The 22,411-nt window shown below is 34.7% G+C and overlaps 1 protein-coding gene and 1 long non-coding RNA gene across 3 annotated transcripts; both read left to right on the plus strand.

The window, feature by feature from the left end:
• Nucleotides 1-9,918: 9,918 nt before the first annotated feature.
• LOC103941069 (patatin-like protein 2) lies at nucleotides 9,919-22,010 on the plus strand. Its single transcript, XM_009351249.3, has 7 exons — nucleotides 9,919-10,150; nucleotides 11,262-11,443; nucleotides 11,547-11,733; nucleotides 20,682-20,843; nucleotides 20,927-21,235; nucleotides 21,400-21,575; nucleotides 21,694-22,010. Exons 1-7 carry the CDS (start codon nucleotides 10,025-10,027, stop codon nucleotides 21,788-21,790), a joined length of 1,239 nt encoding a protein of 412 aa, XP_009349524.1. The 5' UTR covers nucleotides 9,919-10,024; the 3' UTR covers nucleotides 21,791-22,010.
• On the plus strand, nucleotides 14,233-18,468 carry LOC103960298. 2 transcript variants are annotated; one of them, XR_007256868.1, is made up of 5 exons: nucleotides 14,233-14,637; nucleotides 15,392-15,512; nucleotides 16,020-16,050; nucleotides 16,171-16,239; nucleotides 17,316-18,468. It is a non-coding gene; the product is annotated as an uncharacterized LOC103960298 (long non-coding RNA). The 2 variants fall into 2 exon arrangements; XR_001954263.2 differs by lacking the exon at nucleotides 14,233-14,637 and having other exon boundaries at nucleotides 14,647-15,512.
• Nucleotides 22,011-22,411: the final 401 nt, after the last annotated feature.

The raw sequence follows: 22,411 nt of genomic DNA on the forward strand, positions 1-22,411 counted from the left end.
TTAGCACTATACACTAAATAAAACGAAGCATGTTCATTGATTTTCGAGAAATTACAAGTGCGAAAAAAAAAAAGAAAAAAGAAAAAGAAAAAAGAAATGTATCTAACAAAGAAAGAGAAAGATGGAGCTTTCACAAAGGTTGTTCACGTGAAGCCCCACTACTTGGCCAAACTCCAGGAGCGGGAAGCAACGAAGATAGATCATTCGAGGCCCCAATACTTGGTGGAACGCTTGATGACGCCGGAAAAATGTGCCTCTGGAAGAAAGACGCAAGCCTTTGACGGTCACTTTGAATGCGACCTTGAGATTCTTGCATCTCATCAAGCTTCCTCTTCATGCCCGACGAATAGTTATTTGCAAGCACATGCAAACTTCTATTCTCGTACTTAAGCTGTTTAATCTCCTGCTTAAGATCTTCCACTTCTGCCATCAATGATTTCACCTGACGGGACCGAGCAAGCAGGCGTTGGCCCATGTTGGACACAGAGCCCGCACACTGAACACTAAGAGCAAGGGACTCTTGAACGGCCAACTCATCGGACCGTCTTGAAAGCAGCCTACTATCTTTTGGTGTGAGGAAATTCCTAGCTACTATTGTAGCTGTTGTTGCATCCTGCATCACTGAGTCTTCACCTGTAAGAGGACCGTTAGGAGATAAGAAAGACGGGCACCATACATTACCTTGACGCGGCGCAACCGGATCACTGCTGAGACTCAATTCTAAGCTAAGGTTCGATGGGTTAGCCATTTTTTTTCAAAGGTGTTAAAAGAGATGGGTGGATGGAATTAAAACTCAAAAGGCCGGAGATGATTTTCAGGAATGAGCAACCTTCAAAGTGTGCATGTTAGAGGTGATCAATACCTCTATAAAAAGGAAGAGGCGCTTGTTCAGAAATCGAAGGGCCGCTTATTCAAAAGTGAAGAGACATCGCTCTGCAAATCTCAAAAGCTGGATTTTCCAGCGTAAGTTAGGCGACGCTTTCTCGGCTTTTCAGAGCACGGGTGCTACTTTGTCAAAAGATCACGTGGAGGTTGGCGACGCTTTCTCGGCTTTTCAGAGCACAGGTGCCACTTTGTCAAAAGATCACGTGGAGGTCATCATGGCAGCTACACATCTTTAGCTGACAAGCGCAAAGTTCGGCGACGTTTTCTCTGCTTTTCAGAAAACGCGTGCAGCTTTGTCAAAAGAGGCGCTCGTTCAGAAATCGAAGAGGCGTCGTTCAAAAATCAAAGAGGCGTATTCAAAGATCGAAGAGTCGTCACTATTTCAAAAAGCCGGATTTGCGGGATCAAAACGTTTGTCGACAAGGGTAAAAGAACAGTACCACCACTTGCTATTGGGAAATCCCTATATATGTCGACCTTCATCTTTTATGGCAAGGCAGACCTGCAAACAAGAAAAAAAAAATGCCCAACTCTTCCTCACCTCCGAGAGTACACTCCCAGCAAAGCATCTCAAAATGCTCAGTTTTCTTCCTCTTCGGGAATGCCCTTGCAAACAATTGACACCAAGGAAAAAGTATCTCATATCATCAAGGGCGAAAGCAAAGGTATCTCATATCATGCTTTTCCCCTATCTTTTCCTTTGCCCTTGTTCTCACCTGCCAGGACAAGGACAGAGAAAGCAATATGTCGGAACCTCCACTCAAACTTGCGCTGCCACCAAGAAGTGATGGTCCATTCAAATACAAGGTTTGCATTCAACTCCTGCATCAGGAACAAATAGTACAAGAGAAGATGCTAAACCTGCATAAGGAAATACCACTTCTGCAAAGGGGAGCAGGTAAGGCAAGTGAAAATGATGCATTGAAGCATGTGGAGACAAGCTACAACTGCATATGCTGAGCTATCCTCTAACCCTCTTCAATACGAATTGGAGAGATTGAACAAAGAAACAGAAAAAAAAAGAGTAAGCTCAGACCTTCGGGGAAGACCAAAAGAATCCTGCTGCCCAGTTCAAGAGTAGCACAAAGGAAAATCAACGATAGGGGGAGACCAAAAGAATCCTCCAGCCCAATTCAAGATCAAGCCTCGATGGCCCTTGAAGAAATCACAAGTCCGATTCAAAATCAAGTGTTCACCACCCTTGAATCAAATTCAACTCCAGATAAAAGGAGTAAGTTCAGACCTTCGGAGGAGACCAAAAGAATCCTCCAGCCCAGTTCAAGAGTAAGCCTGCGGAAAATCAACGATTGGAGGAAACCAGAAAATCTTTCAGTCGAACTCAAGATCAAGCCTCGATGGCCCTTGAAGAAATTTCCAGCCCAATTCAAGATCAAGCCTCGACGGCCCTTGGGTTGACATCTACATTAAGGGACTTCAAAACGCATCTTCTACACGTGACAAGCACATGTCGACGACGCGCCTTGAAGTGGGGGCATTTGTAGACATCAAAATTTCGGTGAAATGAATGTTGACCAATAATTAAAATTTCAACGCTCACGTATCACATAAATTTTACATGTAGCGTGTGACTCAACGAAAAATCGAAATAAATTGAAAAAGTCATCAAATAGGACACGTGTCAATACCTGGCAGAAATGATTTATTTCATCTGATTATTTAAATCCAAAAATCAAGTTTTGGAATTCTATAAATAGGAGGCCAAGGCATTCATTTTGGGGAAGAAGAAAGGAAGGGAAATTGAGATCACACCCAAAACCTTGAAGCTTTGAAACTCTAAAGCTCTCAAGCAAATCCCGAAGGATCAAGAAAGCAATCTTCGTTCTTCGTCAAATCCACCTTCAAGATCAAGCCCCGACGGCCCTTGAAGAACTTCCACCAACTCAAGATCAAGCCCCGACGGCCCTTGAGGAAAGTGTTCATCGTTCATCATCCGTTCATCCTAAGATCAAGCCCCGACGACCCTTTGGATCAACAACCTCAACAAATCCACACATCCAATCGTTCTTCAAGATTAAGCCCGAAAGCCCTTGAAGATCCGCTCATCCATCAACCTTCAAGATCAAGCCCCAACGGCCCTTGAAGAACTTCCACCAACTCAAGATCAAGCCCCGACGGCCCTTGAAGAAAGTGTTCATCATTCATCATCCGTTCATCCTAAGATCAAGCCCCAACGGCCCTTTGGATCAACAACCTCAACAAACTCATACACCCATTCTTCAAGATCAGGCCCAACGCCCCTTCAAGATCCATTCATCAACTGTTCATCCTTAGATCAAGCCCCGACGACCCTTTGGATCAACAACTCATCCACAAACCTACACCCTACGAAGATAGAATCAGAGGACCAAATTACAAAGAGATTGTAACCCCAAAATCATTAATACAAAAAAATATATTTTGTACACGTATTCTTGTCGCTTGTTTCAGGAATTTCTCGTGTTTACAGTTAGTTTCTATTTATATTATATATATATATGTTTTTAGCTCCATTAATTGATATGAATTTTTTTTTTAATAATTGAATGTGTAGATATTAGGAACATGGAATGATATAACACATGAAAATCATACTCGATTAGTTTAAACAATGTTATTCTGAATGGTACAACCCCAATGTTCAATCCGATTTTGGATAGTTCAACTCCAATACTGGGACCACCCAATGATAAAAGTCTAGATCCACCATTGCAAACGAAGGCGTCGGATTTTCAGAGGAAGGGCGATGAGGGAGAAGGTTGGGCAGAGGGAACGAGGGCAGATTCGACGGAGGAGGGAGGTTAGAGGGAACAATGATAAAAGTCTCTACATTATCTATAAATATTGTACTAATTTTTAAAAAAATAATGTAAATATTGTTTAATGCTTATTTTACGATAAAAGAAATTTATTTAAATTCATCTAGACTCCTGCCTAAATCTCGTCTAGGCGCCTAGCTGCTAGGCTCCAATCCGTTGCCTGACTAGCGCCTAACGTTTTTTAGAATCTAATTCTAACCAATTTAAGCTTCTTAAATGGCTTTGATATTACCTTTTACAACCGCTTTGGTGAAGAGACTGTTTTTTGTTATAAATATTGACTAAAAACTTTGCACTCTCTAATGTGAAAGCAACCGCTTCAATTGAATCTCGTACTCTTTTGAACTTCGCCACTACATGCAAGACCATCTTAATCAAGTATCCCTTTCCAAGACAAGGCACATCTATTTACTTTTGTACACGACTACATGCATGCAGGACCACATTGAGGACTGGTATTGGTATTTCTGTGAAAAATTGCAAGATAAGTAGTAATAGTACTCCATCTTTGGCTGGGATATATTCAAAACGACGACGGTAGGCCGCCCGTTTAGAAAGAACCAAAAAAAGGACAAAACCTAATTCTACGTTCCTTTAATTTATATATTAAGAGAACGAATCCTCGTTCTTGGAATTCATTGTGCGGGACGCTTTAACGGGACCTATTCTCTTAAGGCGGCAAAGCTTAATAGGAAAGGGGCCGAGCTGACTGATGATAGCCTTTTTAGCCTTTTTCTAAAGGCTATCATGTGGAGGGTGGCTACATACAAGTATAGCCAAATCAAGATGAGACGGGACGGACGGTCAGAGGCCGCAGCGGGACTACCATAGGAAAGCCCGCCCCCGCTAGCTAACATAGAAAGAAATCTATTCCCGGATAGCAATAGTCTCTATGTGAATCTCTTCCCGACCAGGCCAGGCCGAATCGGGCCACCCCTTGGGATAGGAATGGCCCAGCCCACATGCATCATTTGATGAAAGCACTCCAGTCGCCTCCTCGAAGTGGCTTGTCAACCACGCTTTCCCTCCCTCAAAACAATGCTCCTCACCAAGTGCCCTTCCTTGGGTTAGGGCAACACAGCAATGAGTAGTGTGCTTTGGGACCCCGCCTCCTCGAGAGCAGGATATACTATTAACTACTTGAACTATAAATTTTTACAAACCTAATTGTACATTGGTCTAGCCTAAATAATGAGTTTCAAACCATATCAGGACTTTTAACTCAATCTAAAAAAAAGAGTGTCACAAATCAATAATAAATAATGATTATATAAAGAGATTCCTCAAACCAAAAGCGGGTAGACTCTTTCTTAGTAAGGACAGTAGGAGGCCAGATTGATTCGAATCGAAGGACTCCATTGCCATTTACCCTCCTATTAGTAACGGGGAAAGGTTCTGCATATCTCGCTCCATCACCAATATTTTTGTCCCACTTTTTGATCCTACAATTTAATCTTAACAAAATGTATAACATGTGACTTGTGCGTGTAACGTGTTTCTACAATTTAATTTTAACAAAATGCATAACATGCAACTTGCCGATTGATCCAATGCATTCAAATGCCGTGTTTGACTAACGTTCATTTCCAACGAAAGTTGGAAAATAACAACCTTGACCTAGTATTAATCGGTCTTCAGCTAGCTTTAAATTCCAAATGAATTTAGGATAAGATAAGGTATGAATAGTACTGCACGTGGTACGGATGTTGGAAATTAACAACCTAGACCTAGTATTAATTGGTCTTCAGCTAGCTTTAAATTCCAAATGAATTTAGGATAACTACTCCACGTGGTTCGGATGTTCAAAAAGATGTTAACCTGTACATTTAAAACGATCGAAACAAATAGAATAAAAAATAGGGTAAAATACAAAAAACTACCTCAATTATTGGCGTTACGACACTTTCATACCTCATCTTTTAAAATTAACAATGTCATACCTCATTTTACGAATTTGTGTTAATGTTATACCTTCCATTAGCTTGGCCCTTTATTTCTCAGTTAAATGATGACGTGTCTTGATCCGGGATCTATTTTTTATTAAAAAACTAATAAAATATTATTAAAACAAAAAAATCATTTAATATTATTTAAATATTTAAATAATAAAAAAATACATAAAAAAATAAAAAATGAGCCTCTCCTTTTCGTCCCTCTCTCTCTTCACCATCTTCCTGCAATCCAGGAAGAAGAAGAGAAGAGATAAAAAAAAAAAAAAAAAAAAAAAAAAAAAAACCCCAAACCAAACCAGTTCGTCCCCCCTTCCCCCACCACAAACCCAACCTCCTGCAACCCAAAAAGAAGGAGGAGGAAGAAGAAGAAGCAGAAAAAAAAAAAAAAACCAACCCCAACCCAACCCGAAGGAGGAAGAAGAAGAAGAAGAAGAAAGAAGAAGATGGGAAAAAAAAAAAAATTGAGAAACTCTCGTCCTCTCCAACCACCCCCCCCCAAAAAAAACCCACCTGCAAAAGAAAAACAAGAAGAAGAAGAGAGAAGGAAGCGAAAAAAATAAAAAATAAAAAAATACCAACCCCAACCCAACCCGAAGGAGGAGGAAGAAGAAGAAGAAGAAGGAAAAAAAAAAACAAAAAAAAGGGAAACTCTCGTCCCCCCACCCCACCCCAAATACCCACCCACCTTTTGCAAAAGAAAAACAAGAAGAAGAAGAGAGAAGGAAGAAAGAAAAAAAAAAAAAAAAACAAAACCCAGTTCGTTCGGATCTGGGTTTTTTTTTTTTTTTTTTTATGGGTTGCAGGTAATGGATGCGAGATTGGGTGCAAAGGGTGGGTGCAAAGGTGTAGAGGTTGGGTGCGGAGACTAGGTGCGAGGAAAAGAGGGGGTGGGGAACAGGGAAAACAAATTGATTTTTTTTTTTTTCCCTCTTCTTTTTTCCTGGGTTGCAATTGGAGAAAGGGGGAAGAAGATGAAGATGGGAAGAAGAGAGAGAAGAGGGGGAAGGGGACGATTGATGTTGTGATGTTGGTCTTTTTTTTTGTTTTTTGTTTTTTTTTTCAAATAACTTTTTTTTATTATTTTAATATTTAAAAATATTAAATGATTTTTTTTAGTTTTTAATAATTTTTTAATAAATAATGGGTTCTAGAGCAAGACACATCAGCATTTAACTAAGAAATAAATGGCCAAGCTAACAGAAGGTATGACATTAACACAAATTCGTAAGATGAGGTATGATATTGTCAATTTTAAAAGATGAGGTATGAAAATGTTGTAACGCCAATAGTTAAGGTAGTTTTTTGTACTTTACTCTAAAAAATATGAAAAAGAATGATATGTTATCATCTCCATTAGAGGTATATAGCAAGTAGCAAAGTTGATTTACTATGCCTTAAGATAAAAACGACTTAAAACCACTTAGTATTATGATCTAATAATATTTTTCTTACTTGAAAGTAAGAGATTAGAGGTTCAAATATCAGGAATGAAGAGTTTGATATCAATTTATTTTTCTTTCCATTAGTGTAAATATATCATTGTATCAAAAGAAGACACAATCCACTCCAATGAAAGTAGCAAAACATATAGCAATTGAAAAAGTAGCAACATTCGATCTTATATATACCATGTGAGATTCCAATATATAGTAAATTGAGTCCCACAATATATTTTAACTAAAATTATTGTTTGAACATTATTTGGTTACTCAAAGATGAGTAGGAATTCATACTCAATACTCTTAGTATTTGAATCATTGAGCTTTATATTTATGATCAAAATCGTTCATATTATCAATCACATTGTAAAGATTTTCTCTGCAAAAAATGAATTAAAATAAAGGCCGTTTTGTGAATCAATTTTAGTAAATACACATAGATGGTTCGTAATGCTTTCACCAATTTTGTTCATTTGTTTTTATACAGTTTGATGACTAAACAACTTTATTTTTAATTGATTTTTTGCAGAGATGATCTTGATAGCGTGATTATAATATGAATGGTTCTGATTATAAACACGAAGTTCTATAAATTGGCAACGAACAATTTTAAGTAGGAGTTCCTACTCATCCTGAGTAGCCAAGTATTGTTCTATTTGTTTAGCAATGGTTGTACACAAAATTAACCAAAACTAAACATTCTGACATATATTAGAGAATATATTATCAATGATTTCTATACGTTTGAATAACATTATTATTATTTTTTTAAATACAAAAATCAATAAAAAGTGTGGATGTCGAAAGCTTAGTAGGCACCTGTTAATTCTTGCCAACATATGTTGAAAGCTTATACCAACATATCGATAATTACTATTATTTGTAGAGACTTGTCGATTGCAGATGTAGTATACTGTGGGGTAATGTTGAAAACTGTCTACACTTGTCAACTAGGGTATTTCATTGAGCACATGGTGCTCAAGTCGCACTCAATAAGAGATAGGGAGACAAATATGATAGAAGAAAATAAAAGAAGTAGGAGAAAGATGTTGTCATTTAGTTTGACTTAGTTGTTTATAAAGGTCAAATACAATACACAAACAAATATGCATGGAGTTATAGGGTCAATAACAATCAGTGACCCCTGGCTCCTCCATTGAATAAAGTCTTAGGTTTGACGAATTATACGTCTCTAGTTATATATCAAGCGTTACTAATTAGTAATATTCTTCTCTCAAAAATTGTCTTTGAATACCCAACAAACATAATGGTCGACATATAACTCTTCGTTTGAATGAGAGAAATAAATTTGGAAAGCATACATGTAACTCATTGTTTTATTATTTTAAATTTTATTATTTCAGAATTCTTTGATAATCTTAAATTTACTCAACTAAACAGTGTAAAGATGTGGGCACTACCATTGTAGGTATAACCAACCGTACTTTTATTTTGCATTATGTTACAAATACTGTGACTTATGAAATTTTTTATTATATCCAAAATGCAGTCATGTGGGTTTATTATTCGACTAAGAACATCTCAACCATTCAGCCTTGTTGGTCACCCATATTTTAACATATTAATGATGTGTTTACCAAACAAGGTAGGAGTTGGGAAAAATGGAATTGCATGCATTCCAGCATTCACTAACATTTGGGAATATAAAAAATTGGTAAGGTCCACCTAATATCCGGAGTCGATTTTCAGAATTATCCGGATTTGGATTACTGAGATAGAGGTAGTATTTGGATTCCGGAGAAAACACTCATTTGGGATCAAACTTTTCTACCTATAATACCCCTGTATCTTCCACCTTCAGCAGCACACCATCCCCTTCCATTTATCTCTGCCAACTCCTTACACTTTGACCACCACCACAACACAACCCTTACACCTTCACGAGAACACCAGCAAGACCACAAAAATCTCTTCGACTCATCCACCGAGTCGCCGACTCAATCTCGTTCGTTAGCAAGGACCTTAATTAATTAACCAGATCAAAACATATTTTCTCACCAAATCAAAAACTAGTGAAGATAGAGAAGGAATTTACAGGAGAGTCAGTGCTGTGGTGGCGCCTGAAGGAGGGGAGGCTATGGGTGTTGACATCACTTTGCCTTCTCTTTGTTCTTGCTGGCCCTTCTTTTTTGGTCTTTTAATCCATTTGGGACAAAAGAATAAAAAAAAGATGAACAGTGTGTTTTGTTCTCACAAAGTTCTAAAAAATAATTTTTACTAAAAAAATAGATTATTTGGAACAAAGGTATTTTAGTAATCACATTAGTTTCCATTCCAATTCATGTGAATTAGTAAATAATTTACATAGATCAATATTGTTCATACTCTATTCTAAAAAATTTTGGTAAACAAAATTAATAAAAATCTAATTCACATTCTAACTCTTCCTCAACTCAATTTTTCTTACTTAATTACACATTAGTGTACGAGCCAGTGGAGCACGTCTCATGTACTCGGATATGCACAAAAATATTTCCTAGTTGGATATGGTTCATGAATTTTCCACGTGCGCATATGAAATTTTCTATGTGCAGTGCTACTTTGAAAATTATTTGCATGTAAGATCATATTTGTGGCTGCTTTGTGAGACCACATTTTCTATGTGCATTGCTACTTGGAAAATTATTTACACGTCAGACATATTTGTGGCTGCTTTATGAGACCACATTTTCTATGTGCAGTGCTACTTACATAGCAAATAATATAGATATAGGCTGTACATACCGTCAAAATTGCACTGGAAAATTTATCTATATAAAGCCCCACAACTCCAGTTTTATAATATACCTGCATTCCTCCTGATCAACAGCCTTCCTTTTAGATTCTAAAAACCTCTACTTATTCTCTCAGTTTTACTTCCTAGCTAAATATTAAGTCTTGTGCATGACCTTGATCTCCTTCAATACCATTCATGGCAAAATCATCCCTTCACCCTCCCACCAATGGAAGCCTCATCACTGTTCTTAGCATTGATGGAGGTGGAATAAGAGGGATTATACCTGGAATTATACTCAGTTTTCTGGAGTCTGAGCTTCAGGTAAAATGATCGATGCATGAGAACTTCATATATGTCTATTAGGCTCGTTATCTTCATTTCTAGATGTTTATTCATATATGATGTGTTTGAAAACAATTGAGGTTCCACCATTCGGTAATAATGGGGTCGCTTAACTCTTTATAAGCTCTTGCAAGGTTGGGCAAACACCTGATTTGAGACATTTATTCACTGATTTGACTACAATATTTATATGTATTTAATACAATCATTATCTTAACGGTTAGATGATGATTATATTAAATACATATATTCACATGAATTATATTTGATTGTTAGATGGTGATTGTATTAAATACATGTAAATATTGTTGTCAATCCCTTTATTGACATTCTCACATGCCTCCTCACACATATAGAGAATTTTTTGGCATAACATGTAGACAATTTCAGATGTGGCCCTTGGGATTTACATGCGGTAAATTGATTTTGATACAACAAAAGAAACTGAGGTTCCATCATATAAATCAATTGGTAACGAATATGGAAGTGGCTCTAACTCCTTATCAGCCTTTGTAAGGTTCGGTAACTTCTGATGTGTGACAATTCTTCACATCTTCACTATAATGTTGCATTCATCCTGAGATAGTCGAGTCTACTATATGTATACATCATATGTAGTTTGTACATGTTATTTCTGATAGAAAATATACCAACATTATGCACTAATTCTACATCATTATATATGTGAATACAGTTAACTAACAAACTTGGTGATCAAGCATCGATATGATATCAAAACTCATTTGACTCTAAATTAAGGATGCTAGTTAAAAATAATGGTTTTGTAGCTTCATTCAAACCCACAATTTAGTGTCACATCGAGCTACCATGTCTGCTTCCAGTGTAATATACCAGCTGCAACTCTCAAAGGACAAGTATTAATTGCAGAAGAAAAAAAAATTGTGTTATTACTAGGAGAAGTTTTGTTTATGGTCCTAACATTGTGTTACTTATACGATTCCCCCATATCATAACACATGATGGGAGGCGAGTTTAGAACTTCATAGTGTAGTATATCAAGAAATATACATGTGTGTTTTAATTCTGGTAGATTGATATAATAACACTCAGTCATGTTGACTATATGCAGAAACTGGATGGTAAGGATGCAAGGCTCGCAGATTATTTTGATGTGATTACAGGGACTAGCACAGGTGGCCTTGTGACTGCCATGCTTACCACCCCAGATGAAAATAATCGTCCCTTGTATGCTGCTAAAGATATTACCCCTTTTTATCTTGAAAATGGCCCCAAAATATTTCCCCAAGACAGGTATTATCCGATATATTAGCTCTTAATTAGTTTGTTAAATAATGTTATATGGTAACAATTAACTGAAAAATAACCTAGCTATTTAATTTCCCTTCAACAACAGTTCTATTGTTGCCAACCTTGCCATGAACGTGAAAGTTTTGGGTAGACCAAAATATGATGGGAAGTTTTTACATTCCCTATTAAGGGAAAAGTTAGGAGACAAGCACTTGCGCCACACCTTGACTAATGTTGTAATCCCAACTTTTGATATAAAGCGGCTCCAACCGGTTATCTTCTCCAGCTATCAGGTTTGATTATCTCTTAATTGGAACTATATATATATATATATATATATATATATATATATACGGGACTTTTTGATACAAGTGCCTGGGTTTTCAATTCTATAGACTAAACATTTGTTGGTTTTAGAGATTTAATTAAACATTTTTCCTACAAATTTGGAGTTTCACCTATCATAACTATCCTTTATTTGTACCAAAATTACAGATCTTACCACTGCCTAAATTCTTCACGTCAGGAAAAAAGTGCAGAGATATTGAAACAAATTTCCTACAATCTAGCTCCTTTGATTCTCTCTAAAGATAATTATACAAAAAAAAAATGATTATCTATAATTTATAAAGGAATAAAATACCCTGACGTTTGCTTTTTTTTTTTCTTTTCCCTTTCAGTGAAGAAATAAAATACCATTTAAGATATTTGTAGTAATCCATATATAAATTTTTGTAGTAATTCATATAAGAAAATAACATCGAGAATAATACAAACGCACTGATAAAAAATACGTATGAAAACAAACTTACTAAAACCGGAAATAAACATACTAGCTAGTAAACAAAGTTGAAGAACAAAAGTAAATGTACCAATCTGCGATATGTATAATATTAATTGTACCCATATGATACCAAATGGTACAATCCATCACTACAAGAAAAATGAGCTTTGGGTACAAAATAAAGGGCACAATTGAGAATTTTGTGTCAGTTTGACCACCAAAAAGCTTAAACAATTCCCATTCCATAGAGGGCACCATCTATTGTGCCCAATGTTAAAAAAAGCAGACACAAAACAGTAATGGGCACGGAAATCGTGTCGAGTGGGATCACATGACAACTTTTTTACTGAAAATGGGCACAAAAAATATTTTGTGTCTATAAAAATTATTTGTCAAAGGCACTATATGTTCTCTCTCGTTTGTCTTTACCTCCACTAGCACACCAATAATTAAAATTTATAAAATTGTGGTAAATAATGGTATGAAGCTGTTTATTACCGTGCAATATTTTAGCCTCAAAATAAGTTAGCAATAATGTTGTTCAAATTTGTTTTTCCCGAAAGCTGAACCTCAGATCTCTCACTTACAAGTAAAGAAGAATACCACTACACCATAGTACTAAGTGGCATGTTTTAGATTTACAAAGGATCATTTCCAGGTGCAATGAATGTTTATTAGATTCGTATCTTTTTGAATTGCTTTTTGGATTGTTATCTTCTTGCAGATTTGTTTTTTATACTTGGTGATATGGTTTTTGGTTTTAAAGTCCTACCTGCAGTGACACATAACCAACAATTGTGCCCTTAGGGTTGGTCTCTGTGCAAAAGTTAGTTGGTCTTCAGATAGACAAATGAGTTAATAATTGTAGATTCCTTTTTATGACACTAATGATAGAAATTGTGTCCACTAAATATTAATAAATAATAAATCACTCTACTTCTCATTGGGTCTTCAAATAGAGAATATATTTTAATAATTATAAATTCCTCTTTTCTGACACAAATGTTAGAAATTGTGTCCAATAAATATTAATAAATAATAAATACTCTATAGCAAAAGAATATGTTGGCACAGTTATGGATTTGTGCCTTTATTCTACTATAAAACGTCCACACACTCCCTTACTAATTTGTATATGGAAATTAAGAAGGTTGCTTCATACACATATGTTTCTTTTGAATTTGAGCAAGTTCTACATCATTGACAATGGCGGACAGGCGACGTCGTGGAGTTAGAATTGGAACTGAATCTCCAGCATCACATTCGTATATTGCTTCCAACATTACAACAGAAAATTCCACAACGAATCCTCCAGTTCAACGTCCACGACAACCTGTTAATGCTAGGCGCATGCCTCGTCCTTTTAATAATCAGTACATTCTTACTACTTTTGTTGATGGTCGCCTTGGCTACGCATTACCCTTCAATAACGGATGCGTACGCGCACCTCAAGGACGTGTATTGCCAGCATGGGCAAACCCCGGTAGGACAGAACAATATCCTGTCAATTTGGTTTCTGCTGAAACAACAACTGAACAGTCTACCAATTCTGTCGTTATTATTGAAGAACCACGCACTTATCAAGCACAAATTCGTCCTAGAGGTCTGTCTGTCCCACAGTTGAGCTCACGAAATATGCAGAATGTTACCGTTGAGATTTTAAGCAGCGATGACGAGGACAATTAATATATTTTGTATTATGTTATATTTCACTAGTGTACTATGAAAATATAACTATCTTATGCTATGCTGGACTCCTCTTGGGTCCTTTTATCAACTTATGTCGTATTCCAATATAATAATGTTTTCTTTCTAATTAGCCCTTGTAGATTTACTCCTAGTATATATTTTTTTAGGTTATAATTATGTTTCTCGTCCGCTTCATACTGCAGAATTCAGTGAATTCACAGCGTGGCAACACAAAGGTTATGAGACATTATATATACTAAAACCCAGTTGGGTTCCGGCACTGTTCAGCAATAGTAAAAAGACGGAAATGCCCCTGATTTTTTGTTTGCTTAGCCGTTTTGCTGCAGCTTTGCACAGTTAAATATCTGTTATGCCCCTGATTGCCACGCGTTGATCATCCTTTGTCTGTGTGGTTTGATTCCGTCACAGCGAATGCACGACGTTTCCCTTCTAGCCCACGCGTCCATCATCGATGGCCCTTTCAGTTCGACTTCATCCCAATTTCGCTTCTCTCGCCATTCTCACCTTTTGGGTATTTTGGAACCTAGGTTTTTTTCTCTCTCGCATTGCCGTTTTACTTGCTGTTTAGCGTTGCCATCTTTCTCCAGATCGGCAGGCCGATAGAACCCGGCAAGGTCAGCATGTAGTTCTATGGAAGTACCGCCTGTGATCTCAGCCATCTCAGCCATGCTCGCGCCGCCGTCAATTTCGTTGTTTTGTTCAGGTTCGCACATTCAATCTCATTATTTGCATGTTTAATTTAATATTCATGCAATTAATTGTGCTTTCAATTAGTGTGGAAGTTGATATGTTTGATTTTGTGCATGTACTTTATTTTTTCTATTTTCTGTTAGAAATTAATTTACTTTTCCTTGGAAATCGTTGAGCTCCTAGAAGTTTTTGCCTTTTTTCTTAATTTGATCGAAATCCATTTCTTACCCACATAACCTAGAGTCTCCTGATGAGTTTTTCGTCGTTCTCAGTGTGTCTGATTTAATTTAATTTTTTTTTTTTCGATTTACAGATGGATTTTGTGTTTAAATTTTCTTTTTATAATTTTGGGGGTTTTGTTTATGTGCTCGGATGCTGTGTGTGGCTGTCTGATTTCGTTCTTTTTTTGCTTTCAGCAAACGCTGGTGTTCTTATTTTGGGGTTTTGCTGAGGGTATATAATTTGTTGAAATATTTAGTTTTTAATACATTAACAATTTTGCTGGGTCAGTTTTTGTTACCGACTGTTTTTTTTTTTTTTTTTTTTTTAACTTTCGATCTCCTTCTATTTGAGTGGTATGCTGGTATACAATTTATTGTCCTAAATTCACAATCTTACACTTCACAAATTTCACTGCTCAACCTATACTCAGGTAATCAGTTCAAAGTTGGACTATTTTAACCCTTTCAGTTTTTAGACTCTATAATGTTAAATCCAGTGTTTTATTTTGATTCTACATTCATTTTGATTTTACTTTTGACTTTCAGTCTACGTTCATTTTGATTGAGTTGTTTTAAGGATTTTGTGGGAGGACTCCCTTTGGAATTGCCGAATGCTGTTATTTGTCGGGTGGATGCCTTGGACGTAGAGTTAATTCCTACTAAAAAGGTATAGAAGCTTAGCTAGACCTTGATTATCATCTAAGGAAATAAATAACTGTGAAAGTAGCTTCACTATGGTCTGTAGTCATCTGCCACACCTTTGCATGACTCTTATATACCTTTGAAATTGAATTTGGGTTTTGATTATTTCAATTAGTTTCTCTGGTTTATATTTCAAGGTCAGCCGGTTTTGTATTTAGCATCAATCAATTGCTTTTTTCTTGGTGAGTAGCTAAACGTTTACACTTTCAGTTTAACAGAAAATGATAAATTGTGGCAAACCCATAAACTTATTTCGTGACTATCACAATATTCTTTCAATATTCTATGTTTTGCTTACAATTCTGTTCTCTCTAGGATGTTTAAGTGCATTTTTGGTTTTTAAGTTTCACCGCCAAATACCGACTGTGTGATTGTGTTTTCTAACCCCTATGTTCTCAATAATGTTAATGTTTTTTGATACCCTTTTTACATCTTTCAAACACAATGTTTAATACAATTTTCAAATTCGCAGTCATTTCGAACTCGGATTCAGCCAGCCTGTGGTAAGCCTGTATTTTTCAATTGCTTTCATTTGTTTATATGTGAATCAATAACTTTTTGGCAAATAATGAATGTCGCAATTGCTGATAAATTGATTCTTTGTTTAAAAACTTGAACTGTAGATCTGTGCAAAATATCCATATATGGATCAGTGCCATGGACTCTTCTCAACCTATGGACCTCAAATCTCAGTGCGTCTTCCATCATTTCTCCAACCTCACTATATATGGAACTATTACATTTGCAATCATATTAATTCCTTGAACACAATATTTATATTTCTCTGTAACCTGCTAATTTTGGAATATATTATCGTTTCCTTACTGGTACATGAAAATGAAAATATAAAAATACAACCGGTTTAAGAAGCTAATCTCTTTTAATGTTCTTGGTTGCCTACAATAATTTTTAGTTATGTGAACTAGAAACCATGTGTGATTTAACTTGCAAAGTTTCTCTTATCACCCCTCTGGATGGTTTTGTGAACGAAAATAAGCATGTCTCTGTTTGTCTTTGAGTTTTCTCTAATTAAAAGTCGGAACAATGTCAAAACAAGTAGAAAATCCGTTTCTCTACAAAAGAGGCAGTTGTCACTGGTAATCTAGGGAAAATAATTCAGTCAAAGATGAAAATAAAATTATTAAAGTAAATAATAAACCTTATATAATTTGTTTCTAATCTTTGAATAATTATTGTTGTGTCATCCTGAGAGCACGATTGGTGCAGCTCAAATGGATCTGTACCAGAGCATCTTGCGCAGTAGTATGGTGGCTCTGCAGCTCACAACACTCTGTTCTTATTTTATTTTTGGGTTAGAGCATGCATATATTATCAGTTGCTAGATGTCATGATCAATCCCTATATTATATGTGAAATAAAAAAAGAAGGAACACTCTATAACTCTAATCAGATGTCCACTGAAAAGAAAACAAATCACATTATAGACCAATACGTGTTAAAATTGTGTTGAAATAGAAAGATGAATAGAATGTTTCTGATAGAGATTACCCATGATAACAAAATGGTCAGACACTATTTAATTGTTGTCAAGGTTGGATCTTTGTCTTAGTGAATAACAGTACATCTTATATCAGGGAAAAACACTAAGATCTGATACACTATCAATTTCGTGTGACAGGAGAAATAAAAGCTTTAGAACGCACTCCTTTTTTTTTTTTTTTTTTTTTTTTCATGTTTCAGTTTGTTTTTCAAATCAGTTGTCAATGCTATATGCTTTTTACTAACATATGTTTTTTGTTTTTAATAGTATACGAACATAAAAAAAAGCCTCCAAACCTCCAAAGACAGTAGCAAGATCTTTGTTGATGGTAAGCTATTATTCTCTGAGATCTGTTTCTTTTTGTTTATTTCACATGTGTGGCTATTTATTGAAATTTGATTTGTCAAGAACTGGAGATGGTCTCGATTTTAAGGTTAAAATTGAATCATCCATGATTTTAAAATAATGGTATTTTTATTAAACCTATAACGATGGACGTGTAGGTTATACATGCGGATTGTCACATTATTGTAGTTCTCAATTGATTTATGGTAGGTAGTTCTCAATTGATTTATGGTATGTGTGTGATTTTAGATTGTAATGTATCACAAATTTGTGGCTTGAAAATTGATATTTGTAGACTTACCCTTTATTTTTTGGCTGTGATGGGGGAAAGGAAAATAAAATTTCAAAGATTGATACTTTTATGTGATTTCTTGGCTCTTTTTTTCATATGATTTTCATTGTATGTGTGCCAGTGTATGTCTCTTCTTGAAAAATGCATGTTGAAAATGGGAGAATTTTGGACATTGACATGTTTAGAAGTCAGGTTTTCTGAATGAAGATACTCTTATGATTTGTTTGTAATTTGTTTTGCAAATGGGTAGGAATGTCATTCTAAAAGGATATTGGCAGGAGGGGGTGGAATGTCATTCTAAGATATATATATCAGCAGCAAGGGTGTGGAAGCTCACACGCTCAGATTTCAACGCGTTTCGAAGGTGGAAATGACAAGAATGTGCAGTGTGGACCTCCAATTTCTAGTGCTATGATGCATGAGGACTGCCAAAGTGAGAATACTGGTTAGTTGTCATCAAGCAGCCCTTGTAGATGTGTATTTTGTTTATATATTGCTAGTTTAACCATTAGTACGTTTGACTTGGGGATACAAGCTTGGATATGTTATATTTTGTTGTATATAGAGAATCCCGGGTATGTCCAGCATAGGATAACATGTATTTTTTGGTTTAACATTTGGATGGGTTGTATTGTTAGGTTGCATGAATCGGTCTTAGCCGAGAACATGGGTTATGTAATATATTGACTTCACTATTTTAGTGCTAATGTTGATTTATGTTTAGTTTGTAATGGATGATTTGTAAGTTTCTAAATTTAGGTGGAAATTAGGTTCTATGAGCAACCTGATGATTTTCATGTTTAAATAAAAATATCCAATTATGCCACAAATTTTTATTTGTGCTGGAGTTTTATTGTAATTATTAAAATATAATAGTGGCACAATTTTAAAGTTGTGCCCTTGCTTTAACATTTATACAGCAATCTAAGCCTTTAAAATAGCAATTGTGCCCATCTTACACCATACATTCAGTAGCCTTTATTAGAGGTAAGACACAATAAGGGTTGTATTTGTGCTTAGCTTTGGGCACAAAACATCATATTGTGTGCTATAAGTAATGGTGACGCCCATAGAGGGCACAGATACAAACTTAGTTGCTGCACTGTTGCTATTGGTCTATGAGCACAAATGTTGGTGCTTTTTGGCCTCAAAAGGCACATATAATTTTTTGTGTGCAGTGCTCATTTTTTTTGTAGTGCATAATGTATACAAAAACAATCGTAACAAAATCATGAAAAAAACCTATCAATCAACGAGAACAAAACTAAACGTATTGGAAGCTAAAACTAAACGTACCGAAAGCTAAAACAAAACGTACCAAAAGCTAAAACTAAATGTATCAATCAATGATATGTACACCTAAAAATTAAAAATAAACGTACTAATCAATACAAAACCAATATATGATAACCAACAACAAACATACCATTATCACTAATTAACAATATGTACAAATTCAAATGTATACAAAATAATTATCTAACAAAAAGTATACTAAGTAATAAACAAACAAAAAAAATCTAAGCATCCATCATTTCAATTTTAGGATAAAAAACTGTTTTTAACGAAAACAAAAATTAAAAGAAATAATTGCATAAATATGTTGAGCGAAAAAACCAAAATTATGTCCTAAAAATTCTCTCAACTAATTAAAAGGACAAATTTAGAAATCAATATGTAAAATTTTAATTTAAAAAATAAGAAATACTGATGTGGCCTAATGTACCAAAGCACCTTGATCTAAATTCTAAAAGGCATTGATGTTTAATAAAAGAAATTCAAAATTTGAGCTTTTAAATCTAATTAACTCTACATATATATATATATATATATATTTTTTTTTTTAGATGCGGTCTCTAACTATCAATATTCTTTGATTGAAACCTTGTCTGTTTTTAGTTTTTTTTAATCAAAGTCCCTAACATTAGTGTAATAATGTAAGTTACCATAGTTTGTAAATTAAAAATTAAAAATTAAAATTTGTATTTGTTTATATTAATGAGATTTTAAATAAAACTCATAATTTGTAGGATAAAAAATAATAAAATATAAATTATACTCTCTATTATATTGTGTGTGTATACACACACACACACACACACACACACACATATATATATATATATATACACACACATTCATCAAAATTAACAAACAAAAATTATTAGACCAAAACATGGGTACATTCTTCAAAACCACATGAAAAAAAAAAAGAGAAGATATTAGGCTTAATAACATTAGTAAATTTCTTCTAATAAACTTGATATTGATACATTCTCAAATCAACGAAAAAGAATGTACTCATATAAATTTAAAAATGGAATAAAAAAACTGAAAAGAATTTTATATTGAAAAATTAGGTACATTTTATATTAAAAAAGGGTACATTTTACATATAACAAATTGGTATATTTAAGAATGGGTACATTTAAGATTAAAAAAAAATTGAAAAATACATGAATGGATACATTTAAGATTAAAAAATTGAGATTTTTTTTTTAATAAAAAAACTAATGGGTACAAACTTATTCTAATAATTTTAATACATTTTGGAAATGTTTGAATTGAAAATTAATTAGGAGTTTAATAGAGGTGTGAGTATTAAAACCCTAAATCAATTACAAATTTTTATTTAAAAAAATTATGTAATAAACATGTAAATTCATTATCACATTAATACTAGGGACTTCAATTAAAATAAAACTAATAATGTCTCAATTAATGAACATTAGTAACTAGGGACTACATACAAATTTTTCTATATATATATATATATATATATATATATATATATGGGACTATTTTCTTACTGTGTGTATGCTATTGTGTTGCTAAACTATGAATCTCTTGTACCCTCAAAAATCAACATGATCAGATTCACATTCTGACAATATAAGCATTTATATATTGTCAAAATTTTGGTGTTTATGTTCTTATATATTCTTCTCTTTGCAATGGTTCTTGATTTTGCATATGTATTTCTGTCATGATTTTAGTTGCAAAAGAACAATAGCCTAGATGCTTTGCTATCGGATATATGTATCGGAACTTCAGCAGCCCCGTACTACCTTCCAGCACATCAATTTAAATCGACCAATTCAACTGGAGAAACAAGAGAATTCAATCTCATCGATGGTGGCGTGGCTGCTAATAACCCAGTATTAATCCGAAAACTTAATTTTCAGTATGAATACACATTCATACATATGTTCGTTATTATTTTTTTGTTCTTTTGTTTTAGGCTTTGGTTGCTATGAGCGAAGTGACAAAACAAATCCACAAGGGCAACCCTGACTTCGTTCCTTTCGGTGCAAATTACAAGTTGTTTGAGCGGTTCCTAGTTGTATCACTGGGTACCGGTACAACATCTGAGGAGAAGTACGATGCCAAAGAAGCATCTGAGTGGGGTGCTTTGGGATGGTTGATTGGACCTGATTTTTCAGCTCCTCTGGTAGATATATTCACTGAAGCAAGTAGTGACATGGTTGGTTTCTACCTTGCTACCGTTTTTCAAGCTCTTGAGTCTCCCGACAATTATCTTCGAATTCAGGTATATATGTATGTGTGAGAACAATCTTTTTATGAACCGTTAACATTTTGATTCAATAAAGTGAAGAAAAATATTACTAGATCAAATGATCATTTTCGCTTAGCGAATTAACCTAGCTAATAAGATATGTAGAAATAATGCGTGAAAGTGAAAAATGGATGCAGGATGACACACTGAGTAGAACTCTGGCTTCTGTGGATAATGCTACTTCAGAAAACTTGAATGATCTCGTAAAAGTTGGGGAGAAATTGTTAAAGAAACCAGTTTCAAGAGTTGACTTTGGTACTGGAAAAGGAAAGCCTGTTCATCCTGATATTACAAATCAAGAGGCTCTCATAAGGTATCTGAATATTGTATACATACATCACCAAATCCATAATTAATTTAAGTTTGTAGCATTTTTATGTGTATAAAATTTCACTGTATTTCTTCTTTCAAAAATTGATTTCCATGTGCAGGGTAGCCGGAGTTCTCTCAAGGGAGAGGGCTGAAAGAAGCAAAGTTATTGAATTGAAATCATCTTCACAAAATGGAAAGGACGCAGCATCCAACTGATCTTATATATATACTCCATGATAAATACAATACTGACCGTATATACACTTCTATACGTATATGGCTATACACTATTGAATTTCATTCAGTTATTTATTTATTTTATGTAAAATAAAAAGGCTATCATAAAGCCATGATGAAATGGTAACTGAACAATTACTTGTCTTGTAATTCAGTACTGAAATTCTTTTCTCTCAATAAATACCAATTAGCATGTTGGTTCAGACATGAGATTTGTTCCCTTCACTTTTTATTCCAGTGATAATCGAGGTGGACACTTCTATTAAGTAAAAGTTTTTTTGTTTTTTTATTCAAGAGATGTATACTACCCAAGTTTTTCTTTTCGCGTAACTTTTTCTTTTTCTTCTAAGGCAAAGGGTCGATCCTCGCCCAATGGGGGCTGGGCAACCCTCTACGGTCCAAAAAAATTAGGAACATCAAAATTATTAGGGTGACATATTTATATATGTTTTCATAAAAATATAAAATTATGAAATTTGGTTAAATGATCTAGATGTTTAACTAGAATTGGTGGTTTTTTTTTGTTTAAATTTAATGTGGATGTCTTGGGTTCAAAACAATATGTGTGTTTATTTAGTTTCTAATTTTTACGAATTTCTT

This window comes from the organism of the source record quoted next, unplaced genomic scaffold, assembly GCF_019419815.1.
Source record: "Pyrus x bretschneideri cultivar Hongxiangsu unplaced genomic scaffold, Pyrus_bretschneideri_v1 Contig15, whole genome shotgun sequence".
Classification (NCBI taxonomy): Eukaryota; Viridiplantae; Streptophyta; class Magnoliopsida; order Rosales; family Rosaceae; genus Pyrus; species Pyrus x bretschneideri.

Bases quoted from the DNA above. Each gene is read 5' to 3' on its own strand.
- LOC103941069 (XM_009351249.3), top strand. From the start codon at position 10,025: ATGGCAAAATCATCCCTTCACCCTCCCACCAATGGAAGCCTCATCACT. The intron at 10,151-11,261 runs GTAAAATGATCG...GACTATATGCAG, and splicing joins TTCTGGAGTCTGAGCTTCAG to AAACTGGATGGTAAGGATGC. The intron at 21,236-21,399 runs GTATATATGTAT...AAATGGATGCAG, and splicing joins ACAATTATCTTCGAATTCAG to GATGACACACTGAGTAGAAC.